Source organism: Mobula birostris, chromosome 10, assembly GCF_030028105.1.
Source record: "Mobula birostris isolate sMobBir1 chromosome 10, sMobBir1.hap1, whole genome shotgun sequence".
NCBI classification, from domain to species: Eukaryota; Metazoa; Chordata; class Chondrichthyes; order Myliobatiformes; family Myliobatidae; genus Mobula; species Mobula birostris.
Window position 1 is genome coordinate 48,927,966 of NC_092379.1, and position 12,985 is coordinate 48,940,950.

A 12,985-nucleotide genomic window follows, 5' to 3' on the forward strand; every position below is an offset into this window, starting at 1 on the left:
AGAGGGAGGGAGCGAGAGGGCCACGTGGGGCCAGAGGGAGGGAGTGAAGGGGTGGAGGGAGGGAGCGAGAGGGCCATGTGGGGCCAGGGGGAGGGAGTGAAGGGGTGGAGGGAGGAAGCGAGGGAGCAGAGGGAAGGAGTGAGGGAGCAGAGAGTGGGAGCGTGGGGCATGTGGGGGCAGAGGGAGGTAGTGAAGGGGCAGAGGGAAGGAGCGATGGAGCAGAGGGAGGGAGGGTGGGGCATGTGGGGGCAGAGGGAGGGAGCGAGGGGGCAGAGTCAGGGAGCAGAGGGAGGGAGCGAGAGAGCAGGGAGGGAGGGAGGGAGCGTGGAGCACGTGGGGGCAGAGGGAGGGAGCGAGAGGGCCACGTGGGGCCAGAGGGAGGGAGTGAAGGGGTGGAGGGAGGGAGCGAGAGGGCCACGTGGGGCCAGGGGGAGGGAGTGAAGGGGTGGAGGGAGGAAGCGAGGGAGCAGAGGGAAGGAGTGAGGGAGCAGAGAGTGGGAGCGTGGGGCATGTGGGGGCAGAGGGAGGTAGTGAAGGGGCAGAGGGAGGGAGCGTGGGGCAGAGGGAGGGAGCGAGGGGGCAGAGTCAGGGAGCAGAGGGAGGGAGCGAGAGCGCAGGAAGGGAGGGAGGAAGCGAGGGAGCAGGGGAAAGGAGTGAGGGAGCAGAGGGTGGGAGCGTGGGGCATGTGGGGGCAGAGGGAGGGAGTGAAGGAGCAGAGGAAGGGAGTGAAGGGGCAGAGGGAGGGAGCGAGGGGGCAGAGTCAGGGAGCAGAGGGAGTGAGCGAGAGAGCAGGGAGGGAGGGTGGGAGCGTGGGGCATGTGGGGGCAGAGGGAGGGAGTGAAGGAGCAGAGGAAGGGAGTGAAGGGGCAGAGGAAGGGAGCGAGGGGGCAGAGTCAGGGAGCAGAGGGAGTGAGCGAGAGAGCAGGGAGGGAGGGTGGGAGCGTGGGGCATGTGGGGGCAGAGGGAGGGAGTGAAGGAGCAGAGGAAGGGAGTGAAGGGGCAGAGGGAGGGAGCGAGGGGGCAGAGTCAGGGAGCAGAGGGAGGGAGCGAGAGAGCAGGGAGGGAGGGTGGGAGCGTGGGGCATGTGGGGGCAGAGGGAGGGAGCATGGTGGTACAAAGGGATTACGGGTAAACAGGAGGATGGAGTGGGATGGAGAGTGGGAGGGTGAGGTGGGTTTTGGTGAGAAGGGAGGGAGGGGTGGGTGAGGGTGCAGGTGCATGGGAGGGGTGGGGGGAGAAAGGAAGAAAGGAAACAAGTTAATTGATCATCTAGCAGACTGAGGGTTGTCCTCCCAGCGACACACCCCCACTCCCCAGGACAAGACGACTCCTTCCCCACACTCACCAATGCCATTCTCCTTCAGGTAGGCGGCCAGCCCCTGGGCCTGGTACTCCGGGTCGTTCTCCCGTTTCCAGCTCTGGAATTCTTCGCAGCTGATCCCCTGGTGCTGTGGCTCCCACTGGCCACGGGATGGGACAGAGCACGGAGTCAGAGCATGACATGTGAGGGAGGCAATGGGGAGGGGGAGTGGAGTTAGAGGGTGGGGGGGAGTGTGAGGGGGAGAAGGGATAGAGGTAGAGGGTGTAGACCGAGATGGGGGGGAGAGTGAGGGTAGACGAGTGGGGGGTAGCGAGGGAGTGTTTGGGGGTGTGAGAGAGGGGACCGAAGTGTGGGGGGAGTGCAGGATAGCAAATGTGGGAGTTAGCGAGTGAGGGGCAGTGAAGGGGGTAGCGGGGGGGGTTTAGTGAGGGGCTGTTTGGGGGAGTGAGGTGTGAGGGTGAGTGGAGGATAGCAAGCGTGGGGGTAGTGAGTGTGGGGGTTAGTGAGGGGTGTTAGCAAGGGGGGGGTTAGTGAGAGATGGTGAGTGAGCGAGGGGAAGTGACGGTTGTGTGAGGTGGGGAGTGACGGTTGAGCGAGGGGGGGGTGACGGTTGAGCGAGGGGGGAGTGACGGTTGAGTGAGGGAGAGGAGTGACGGTTGAGCGAGGGGGGAGCGGCGGTTGAGCGAGGGAGAGGAGTGATGGTGAGCGAGGGGGGGAGTGACGGTTGAGCGAGGGGGGAGTGACGGTTGAGCGAGGGGGGGAGTGATGGTTGAGCGAGGGGGGAGTGAGGGTTGAGCGAGGGAGAGGAGTGACGGTTGAGCGAGGGGGGAGTGACGGTTGAGCGAGGTGGGGGGTGAGGGTTGAGCGAGGGAGAGGAGTGATGGTGAGCGAGGAGGGAGTGAGGGTTGAGCGAGGGAGAGGAGTGACGGTTGAGCGAGGGGGGAGTGACGGTTGAGCGAGGTGGGAGTGACGGTTGAGCGAGGGGGGATTGACGGTTGAGCGAGGGGGGAGTGATGGTGAGCGAGGGGGGAGTGACGGTTGAGCGAGGGAGAGGAGTGACGGTTGAGCGAGGGGGGAGTGACGGTTGAGCGAGGTGAGGAGTGACGGTTGAGCGAGGGAGAGGAGTGACGGTTGAGCGAGGGGGGAGTGACGGTTGAGCGAGGGAGGAGTGACGGTTGAGCGAGGTCGGATGTGACGGTTGAGCGAGGTGGGGGGTGACGGTTGAGCGAGGGAGAGGAGTGACGGTTGAGCGAGGGGGGAGTGACGGTTGAGCGAGGGAGAGGAGTGATGGTGAGCGAGGGGGGGAGTGACGGTTGAGCGAGGGGGGGAGTGACGGTTGAGCGAGGGGGGAGTGACGGTTGAGCGAGGGGGGAGTGACGGTTGAGCGAGGTCGGATGTGACGGTTGAGCGAGGGGGGAGTGACGGTTGAGCGAGGGGGAGTGACGGTTGAGCGAGGAGGAGTGACGGTTGAGCGAGGTGGGGAGTGACGGTTGAGCGAGGGGGGAGTGACGGTTGAGCGAGGGGGGAGTGACGGTTGAGCGAGGGGGGGAGTGATGGTTGAGCGAGGGGGGAGTGAGGGTTGAGCGAGGGGGGAGTGACGGTTGAGCGAGGGGGGAGTGACGGTTGAGCGAGGGAGAGGAGTGACGGTTGAGCGAGGGGGGTGTGACGGTTGAGCGAGCGAGAGGAGTGACGGTTGAGCGAGGGGGGAGTGACGGTTGAGCGAGGGGGGAGTGACGGTTGAGCGAGGGAGAGGAGTGACGGTTGAGCGAGGGGGGAGTGACGGTTGAGCGAGGGGGGAGTGACGGTTGAGCGAGGGGGGGAGTGATGGTTGAGCGAGGGGGGAGTGAGGGTTGAGCGAGGGGGGAGTGACGGTTGAGCGAGGGGGGCAGTGACGGTTGAGCGAGGGGGTGTGACCGTTGAGCGAGGTGGGGAGTGACGGTTGAGCGAGGGGGGAGTGACGGTTTAGCGAGGGGGGAGTGACGGTTGAGCGAGGGGGGAGTGACGGTTGAGCGAGGTGAGGAGTGACGGTTGAGCGAGGGGGGAGTGACGGTTGCCCGAGGGGGGAGTGACGGTTGAGCGAGGGGGGAGTGACGGTTGAGCGAGGGAGAGGAGTGACGGTTGAGCGAGGGGGGAGTGACGGTTGAGCGAGGTGAGGAGTGACGGTTGAGCGAGGGGGGAGTGACGGTTGCCCGAGGGGGGAGTGAGGGTTGAGCGAGGGGGGAGTGACGGTTGAGCGAGGGGGGAGTGACGGTTGAGCGAGCGAGAGGAGTGACGGTTGAGCGAGGGGGGAGTGACGGTTGAGCGAGGGGGGAGTGACGGTTGAGCGAGGGAGAGGAGTGACGGTTGAGCGAGGGGGGAGTGACGGTTGAGCGAGGGGGGAGTGACGGTTGAGCGAGGGGGAGTGACGGTTGAGCGAGGAGGACTGACGGTTGAGCGAGGTGGGGAGTGACGGTTGAGCGAGGGGGGAGTGACGGTTGAGCGAGGGGGGAGTGACGGTTGAGCGAGGGGGGGAGTGATGGTTGAGCGAGGGGGGAGTGAGGGTTGAGCGAGGGGGGAGTGACGGTTGAGCGAGGGGGGAGTGAGGGTTGAGCGAGGGAAAGGAGTGACGGTTGAGCGAGGGGGGTGTGACGGTTGAGCGAGCGAGAGGAGTGACGGTTGAGCGAGGGGGGAGTGACGGTTGAGCGAGGGGGGAGTGACGGTTGAGCGAGGGAGAGGAGTGACGGTTGAGCGAGGGGGGAGTGACGGTTGAGCGAGGGGGGAGTGACGGTTGAGCGGGGGGGGAGTGATGGTTGAGCGAGGGGGGAGTGAGGGTTGAGCGAGGGGGGAGTGACGGTTGAGCGAGCGAGAGGAGTGACGGTTGAGCGAGGGGGGAGTGACGGTTGAGCGAGGGGGTGTGACCGTTGAGCGAGGTGGGGAGTGACGGTTGAGCGAGGGGGGAGTGACGGTTTAGCGAGGGGGGAGTGACGGTTGAGCGAGGGGGGAGTGACGGTTGAGCGAGGTGAGGAGTGACGGTTGAGCGAGGGGGGAGTGACGGTTGCCCGAGGGGGGAGTGACGGTTGAGCGAGGGGGGAGTGACGGTTGAGCGAGGGAGAGGAGTGACGGTTGAGCGAGGGGGGAGTGACGGTTGAGCGAGGTGAGGAGTGACGGTTGAGCGAGGGGGGAGTGACGGTTGCCCGAGGGGGGAGTGAGGGTTGAGCGAGGGGGGAGTGACGGTTGAGCGAGGGGGGAGTGACGGTTGAGCGAGCGAGAGGAGTGACGGTTGAGCGAGGGGGGAGTGACGGTTGAGCGAGGGGGTGTGACCGTTGAGCGAGGTGGGGAGTGACGGTTGAGCGAGGGGGGAGTGACGGTTTAGCGAGGGGGGAGTGACGGTTGAGCGAGGGGGGAGTGACGGTTGAGCGAGGTGAGGAGTGACGGTTGAGCGAGGGGGGAGTGACGGTTGCCCGAGGGGGGAGTGACGGTTGAGCGAGGGGGGAGTGACGGTTGAGCGAGGGAGAGGAGTGACGGTTGAGCGAGGGGGGAGTGACGGTTGAGCGAGGTGAGGAGTGACGGTTGAGCGAGGGGGGAGTGACGGTTGCCCGAGGGGGGAGTGAGGGTTGAGCGAGGGGGGAGTGACGGTTGAGCGAGGGGGGAGTGACGGTTGAGCGAGGGGGGAGTGACGGTTGAGCGAGGGACAGCAGTGACGGTTGAGCGTGGGGGAGTGACGGTTGAGCGAGGTGGGAGTGATGGTTGAGCGAGGGAGAGGAGTGACGGTTGCCCGAGGGGGGAGTGACGGTTGAGCGAGGGGGGAGTGATGGTTGAGCGAGGGGGGAGTGACGGTTGAGCGAGGGGGTAGTGACGGTTGAGCGAGGGGGGATGTGACGGTTGAGCGAGGGACAGGAGTGACGGTTGAGCGAGGGGGGAGTGACGGTTGAGCGAGGGAGAGGAGTGACGGTTGAGCGAGGGGGGAGCGACGGTTGAGCGAGGGGGGATGTGACGGTTGAGCGAGGGACAGGAGTGACGGTTGAGCGAGGGGGGAGTGACGGTTGAGCGAGGGAGAGGAGTGACGGTTGAGCGAGGGGGGAGCGACGGTTGAGCGAGGGAGGGAGTGACGGTTGAGCGAGGGGGGAGTGACGGTTGAGCGAGGGGGGGAGTGACGGTTGAGCGAGGGGGGAGTGAGGGTTGAGCGAGGGGGGAGTGACGGTTGAGCGAGGGGGGAGTGACGGTTGAGCGAGGGAGAGGAGTGACGGTTGAGCGAGGGGGGTGTGACGGTTGAGCGAGCGAGAGGAGTGACGGTTGAGCGAGGGGGGAGTGACGGTTGAGCGAGGGGGGGAGTGACGGTTGAGCGAGGGAGAGGAGTGACGGTTGAGCGAGGGGGGAGTGACGGTTGAGCGAGGGGGGGAGTGATGGTTGAGCGAGGGGGGAGTGAGGGTTGAGCGAGGGGGGAGTGACGGTTGAGCGAGCGAGAGGAGTGACGGTTGAGCGAGGGGGGAGTGACGGTTGAGCGAGGGAGGAGTGACGGTTGAGCGAGGGGGTGTGACCGTTGAGCGAGGTGGGGAGTGACGGTTGAGCGAGGGGGGAGTGACGGTTTAGCGAGGGGGGAGTGACGGTTGAGCGAGGGGGGAGTGACGGTTGAGCGAGGTGAGGAGTGACGGTTGAGCGAGGGGGGAGTGACGGTTGCCCGAGGGGGGAGTGACGGTTGAGCGAGGGGGGAGTGACGGTTGAGCGAGGGAGAGGAGTGACGGTTGAGCGAGGGGGGAGTGACGGTTGAGCGAGGTGAGGAGTGACGGTTGAGCGAGGGGGGAGTGACGGTTGCCCGAGGGGGGAGTGAGGGTTGAGCGAGGGGGGAGTGACGGTTGAGCGAGGGGGGAGTGACGGTTGAGCGAGCGAGAGGAGTGACGGTTGAGCGAGGGGGGAGTGACGGTTGAGCGAGGGGGGAGTGACGGTTGAGCGAGGGAGAGGAGTGACGGTTGAGCGAGGGGGGAGTGACGGTTGAGCGAGGGGGGAGTGACGGTTGAGCGAGGGGGAGTGACGGTTGAGCGAGGAGGACTGACGGTTGAGCGAGGTGGGGAGTGACGGTTGAGCGAGGGGGGAGTGACGGTTGAGCGAGGGGGGAGTGACGGTTGAGCGAGGTGAGGAGTGACGGTTGAGCGAGGGGGGAGTGACGGTTGCCCGAGGGGGGAGTGACGGTTGAGCGAGGGGGAAGTGACGGTTGAGCGAGGGAGAGGAGTGACGGTTGAGCGAGGGGGGAGTGACGGTTGAGCGAGGTGAGGAGTGACGGTTGAGCGAGGGGGGAGTGACGGTTGCCCGAGGGGGGAGTGAGGGTTGAGCGAGGGGGGAGTGACGGTTGAGCGAGGGGGGAGTGACGGTTGAGCGAGGGGGGAGTGACGGTTGAGCGAGGGACAGCAGTGACGGTTGAGCGTGGGGGAGTGACGGTTGAGCGAGGTGGGAGTGATGGTTGAGCGAGGGAGAGGAGTGACGGTTGCCCGAGGGGGGAGTGACGGTTGAGCGAGGGGGGATGTGACGGTTGAGCGAGGGACAGGAGTGACGGTTGAGCGAGGGGGGAGTGACGGTTGAGCGAGGGGGGGAGTGACGGTTGAGCGAGGGGGGATGTGACGGTTGAGCGAGGGACAGGAGTGACGGTTGAGCGAGGGGGGAGTGACGGTTGAGCGAGGGAGAGGAGTGACGGTTGAGCGAGGGGGGAGCGACGGTTGAGCGAGGGAGGGAGTGACGGTTGAGCGAGGGGGGAGCGACGGTTGAGCGAGGGGGGAGTGATGGTTGAGCGAGGGAGAGGAGTGACGGTTGCCCGAGGGGGGAGTGACGGTTGAGCGAGGGGGGATGTGACGGTTGAGCGAGGGACAGGAGTGACGGTTGAGCGAGGGGGGAGTGACGGTTGAGCGAGGGGGGAGTGACGGTTGAGCGAGGGGGGATGTGACGGTTGAGCGAGGGACAGGAGTGACGGTTGAGCGAGGGGGGAGTGACGGTTGAGCGAGGGAGAGGAGTGACGGTTGAGCGAGGGGGGAGCGACGGTTGAGCGAGGGAGGGAGTGACGGTTGAGCGAGGGGGGAGCGACGGTTGAGCGAGGGGGAAGTGAAGGTTGAGCGAGGGGGGAGTGACGGTTGAGCGAGGGACAGGAATGACGGTTGAGCGAGGTGAGGAGTGACGGTTGAGCAAGGGGGGGAGTGACGGTTGAGCGAGGGGGGGGAGTGACGGTTGAGCGAGGTGAAGAGTGACGGTTGAGCGAGGGGGGAGTGACGGTTGAGCGAGGGGGGAGTGACGGTTGAGTGAGGTGGGGAGTGACGGTTGAGCGAGGGGGAGTGACGGTTGAGCGAGGGGGTAGTGAGGGTTGAGCGAGGGACAGGAATGACGGTTGAGCGAGGTGGGATGTGACGGTTGAGCGAGGTGGGATGTGACGGTTGAGCGAGGGAGAGGAGTGACGGTTGAGCGAGGGAGAGGAGTGACGGTTGAGCGAGGGAGAGGGGTGACAGTTGAGCGAGGTGGGATGTGATGGTTGAGCGAGGGAGAGGAGTGACGGTTGCCCGAGGGGGGAGTGACGGTTGAGCGAGGGGGGGGAGTGACGGTTGAGCGAGGGAGAGGAGTGACGGTTGCCCGAGGGGGGAGTGACGGTTGAGCGAGGGGGGATGTGACGGTTGAGCGAGGTGGGATGTGACGGTTGAGCGAGGGGGAGTGACGGTTGAGCGAGGTGGGATGTGACGGTTGAGCGAGGGAGAGGGGTGACAGTTGAGCGAGGGAGGAGTGACGGTTGCCCGAGGGGGGAGTGACGGTTGAGCGAGGGGGGAGTGACGGTTGAGCGAGGGGGGAGTGACGGTTGAGCGAGGTGGGATGTGACGGTTGAGCGAGGGAGAGGAGTGACGGTTGCCCGAGGGGGGAGTGACGGTTGAGCGAGGGAGAGGGGTGACAGTTGAGCGAGGTGGGATGTGATGGTTGAGCGAGGGAGAGGAGTGACGGTTGCCCGAGGGGGGAGTGACGGTTGAGCGAGGGGGGAGTGACGGTTGAGCGAGGGAGAGGAGTGACGGTTGCCCGAGGGGGGAGTGACGGTTGAGCGAGGGGGGAGTGACGGTTGAGCGAGGTGGGATGTGACGGTTGAGCGAGGGAGAGGAGTGGACGGTTGCCCGAGGGGGAGTGACGGTTGAGCGAGGGGGGAGTGACGGTTGAGCGAGGGAGAGGAGTGACGGTTGCCCGAGGGGGGAGTGACGGTTGAGCGAGGGGGGAGTGACGGTTGAGCGAGGTGGGATGTGACGGTTGAGCGAGGGAGAGGAGTGACGGTTGCCCGAGGGGGGAGTGACGGTTGAGCGAGGGAGAGGGTTGACGGTTGAGCGAGGTGGGATGTGACGGTTGAGCGAGGGAGAGGAGTGACGGTTGAGCGAGGTGGGATGTGACGGTTGAGCGAGGGAGAGGAGTGACGGTTGCCCGAGGGGGGAGTGACGGTTGAGCGAAGGGGGGAGCGACGGTTGAGCGAGGTGGGATGTGACGGTTGAGCGAGGGAGAGGAGTGACGGTTGCCCGAGGGGGGAGTGACGGTTGAGCGAAGGGGGGAGCGACGGTTGAGCGAGGTGAGGGTGCAATTCGGGCCCCACTCACCGGTCTTTTGCACTCCACACAGAAGCTGCCCTGACACTGAGGACAGGTCACTTGCTTCTGGTTCCCGTCATAGATGAAGCCATTGGAGCACTGGGAGAGGGGAGAGCGGTATGTGAGGGGGTGATCAACCAGTTAACACCCTTCACCCTTTCCCCAACCCATTCCCCCGACTCTCAGCAGTTTCCCTCACCCTTGACAGTCACCCTCCCTCTCCCAGCCCCTTGCAGATCATTCTCGCAGAGAAACAGCCGGAGATCATTGTTCGCACTGGTGAAGATAAGCAACACACAAAACAATGGAGGAACTGAGCATCGATGAATGGAAATAAACAGTCTTTGTTTCAGCTTGAATCCCTGCTGGTTCTGATTTCTGCCCCTCTTCCTTTAGTCAGATGATGAAATGTCTCCCTATCCTGATGAATGGTTGTCCTGTCCAGGTGAAGGGACTTCCTGTCCTGATTAAAAGTCTCAACCCAAAATGTCGACTGTTCGTTTCCATTCATATGTTCTGCTTGACCCAGCAAAATTCCTCCAACATTTTGCATCCGTTGCTCCATATTGCCAGTGTCCACAAGATAAATTGTGACTTGGTTAAAAACAACAACTGAGCCAGAAGAAGGGCCATGGCCCATCGGGGAGCTGTGTTAGACATTTCCAAGCAGCTTCTCTGGGGTTTGCTGTGCTCCAGATCATTCCGCATGCCAGGTTCTGTCCAGGTCAGAGATGGAAGGAGAGACTTGGGTGGCACAGTATCGTAACGGTCAGCATAACGCTTTACAGTACCAGTGACCTGGGTTCAAATCCCACCACTACCTGAAGAAGCTTGTATGTTCTCCCTGTGACCATGTGGGTTTCCTCCACCTGCTCCGGTTTCCTCCCACAGTTCAAAGACACCCAGGTTAGGGTTAGTGAGTTGTGGGCAAGCTATGTTGGCGCTGGAAGTGTGGTGATATTACGGGCAGCCCACCACAATCCTCCCTGATTCGATTTGACGCCAACAAAGCGCTCCTCTGTATGTTTGAAAGGACGTGACAAATAAAGTGCGACTTTAATCTTTAATCTCAGGGGGTGGATTGGCTGCGAGGACATGGACGTTGTAGCCGTAACAAAATCGTGGCCGAGAGGAGGGCAGGACTGGCAGCTCAATATCCCAGGGCGCAGGGGTTACAGGCATGACACAGGTACAGGTGAGAGAGAGCTGTGCTGCCTTTTTGACAAGGAAAGACGTAACAGTGCTGAGAGATGATCTTCTGGAGGGAATCGCCCAGTGAGGCCAAATGGGCCGAACTTGGAACCAAGAAGTGGGGATCTTCTGATGGGGCTATATTATAAACAGTACGGCAAAGGAACGGCCATTCGGCCCACAATGTTGTGCTGAACCAGATAAAAAGCAAATCAAAAACACCCAAACACTCGTCCCTCCCACGTACACAACGTCCATATCCCCCTATATCCCTCACATCCATGTGCTCATCCAATCACCTCCGATGTATTTGCTCTACCACACCAGGCATCCACTACTCTCTGAGGGAAAACTTACCCTCCCATCTGCCTTCGAACCCACCCCATCTCACCTTCAACGTATGCCCTCTGGGAAACAGATACTCCCTGTCCACTCTGTCTATGTCTCTCACAATCTTGTAAGCCTCGACTGGATCAGATCTGAGAATCTGCAACAGTCAATGGGAACTCGAGGGGCAGGGGGCATTCAGAATTCAGAGTCAGGTTTAATATCACCAGCACACGCAGTGAAACTTGCTGTTACTCAACAGTGGTATATTACAATACATAATAAAAACTGTAAGTCTATAATATTACAACAAAGTTAAATTAAAAAAGTAGTGAGGCAGTGATCAAGGGTTCTTTGTCCATTCAGAAATCAGCTGGCACAGGGGAAGGAGCTGCCCTCGAATCGCTGAGTGTGAGCCTTCAATTGCTCCCGGTTGTTAAGAACAGCTGGGTTGTATCAGTGGGGGATTTTAATTTCTGAGCTACTCATCATGTTGAGGGTCTGGGTGAGGTGGAATTTGTGAGGTGTTTCCAGGAAAGTTTCTTGACTCAATGCACTGAAGAGGGTGCGATATTGGACCCTGCTCCTGGGGAATAAGGTAGGGAAAGAGGTAACAGAGGCTGTCGGTGAGCTAGTTTTCACCTGAGGCCTCCGTCGGTCAGGGGTCGACCACAGATGTTGTGTCCTTGCCGTCTAGATACGCAAGCCTGGGCAGTACGATATGGAGAACAAGCTGTTGCCCTGTAGCAAATTCCCCCTCTCCACGCAACTGATGAACCCAAAGGGACGGCAGAAACCGATACAGTTTGGCACCAGCAGCGTCGCAGGAGTTGCCAGTCAGCATCGAACTCAATGTAAGACTCCCTAAGAGACTCCAGCTCCAGAATTTTTCCTTGGGGTTTACTCCCGAAGTTTTCCCCATGAGTGGGTATAGCCACAAGGTAGCGGAGGTTTGAAATCAGAGTTTTCCTTCTCCTGGATGAGCTGCTAACACAGCCAACGAGCCCCATCTGCCCAAAGCAACTAGTTTTATGGTGCCAGTAACCCGTCCTTGCCCCCTTTCCTGGTACCGCTGGGCTTAGCAGCCAAGCCACACGTGAAGGCCGGGAGCTGGACTTGGTTGTCAGAGGCTATTTGAGGCGCACGCCATTGGGAGCGTTGTAACAGGTAGTGGGGGCTCATCCCCATTACCAACCCCGGCTGTAACAACCTCATTGTGTCGAAGAGCACAGTCTTCAGAATTCCATCCACTTTCAGGTCGTGATGGAAAAGGATAGCTGAAACTGCAGCTGGGCTCACTTTGAGGGGATTGGGGCAGAATCCAGCAGAGTCTGACTGAGGGAACAAACAGCAAGGGGGAGGCTGTGATAGCAGGATGTTGAAGGGTAAACCTGGCAAGGCCAGGGAACCCCGGTTGATGAGAGACAGAGGCTCTCGTCAGCAAAAAGAAGGAAGCATAGCTTGGGTTTAGGAGGTCAGGGATGAGTGAATCATTTGATGATTATAAAAAAGATTAAGGATACTCTTAAGAGGGAAATCAGGAAGGCAAAGAGATAGATCTTGCAGGTAGGGTTAAGGAAATCCTAGAGCTATATAGAAAGGGAGAGAATACATCTCCTTTGAGGTCAGCAGGACTGCCTATGCCGTAGCTGCTGGGGATGGGTGGGATTTTTTTAACAGATAATTTTCCTCTGTTTACTGAAAATAAAATCACGGCTGATCTAGAGATAAGGGAAAGCAGCAGAGGCGTTTTGGAGGACATTTATACTACCAGCAGGAGGGATCTGCAGCCTCACGGTGTATTAAGGTGGGGAAGTCCCAGGTACCTGACTGAGTGCATCCTCAGACATTGTTGGAGGCGAGAGAAGAATTTGCGGAGGCCCGTGGGTAGATGTTTGATTTACCTTTGGCAATCGGGAAAGTTCCAGAAGACAGGACTGTGGCTGATGTCATTCTGTTGCTTAAGGGTAGCGAGGACAAACCAGGGAACTGCAGGCCTGTCAGCCCAACATCAGCAGTAGGGAAGTTACTGAAGGGACAGGATCTACCAGGATTTGGATGGACAATGTCCGATTAGGAGAAATCAACATGGCTTTGTGTATGGGGGAGGGGGCACGCTTGACAAAGTTTCTAGAGTTCTTTGAAGCGGTAAGCAAAAGTGTAAATGAGGGTAAGGCCGTGGATGCTGTCTGTTGGAACCTTAGCAGGGCCTTCACCACAGCAAACTGGTCTAGGACGTTAGATCCCACGGAATCCAGGGAGTGCTGATCCGGTGGATTCAAAATCGGCTCGGAGGCAGGAAGCAGGTGATGGTGATTGAAGGTTGTTCCTCAGAATGGAGGCCAGTCCCGAGTTCCTGGGTATCTGAGGACCTGACCTGGACACAGCATATTGTTGCAACTATAAATCAGGCAAGACAGCAGCTAGATTTCTTTCCCAATTTGAGGAGATTTGGTTTGTCAGCTAAATACTCAAAAGCTTCTACTGATGTATTGTGAAGTGCATGCTGACTGGCTGCATCACCGTCTGGCCTGCGGGCGGAGGGGACTACCGCACCAGATCCAAAGTACGCTGCAGA

At 60.7% G+C, this 12,985-nt stretch overlaps 1 protein-coding gene across 1 annotated transcript in view; it reads right to left on the minus strand.

Annotated features, from left to right (window-relative positions):
- Window positions 1–12,985, minus strand: part of LOC140203670 (E3 ubiquitin-protein ligase RNF31-like) — a 139,888-nt gene that overhangs the window by 90,642 nt on the left and 36,261 nt on the right. The window contains 2 exon segments of the mRNA XM_072269718.1: window positions 1,346–1,460; window positions 8,899–9,010. Of these exon segments, the coding sequence (XP_072125819.1) occupies window positions 1,346–1,460; window positions 8,899–9,010 (227 nt within the window).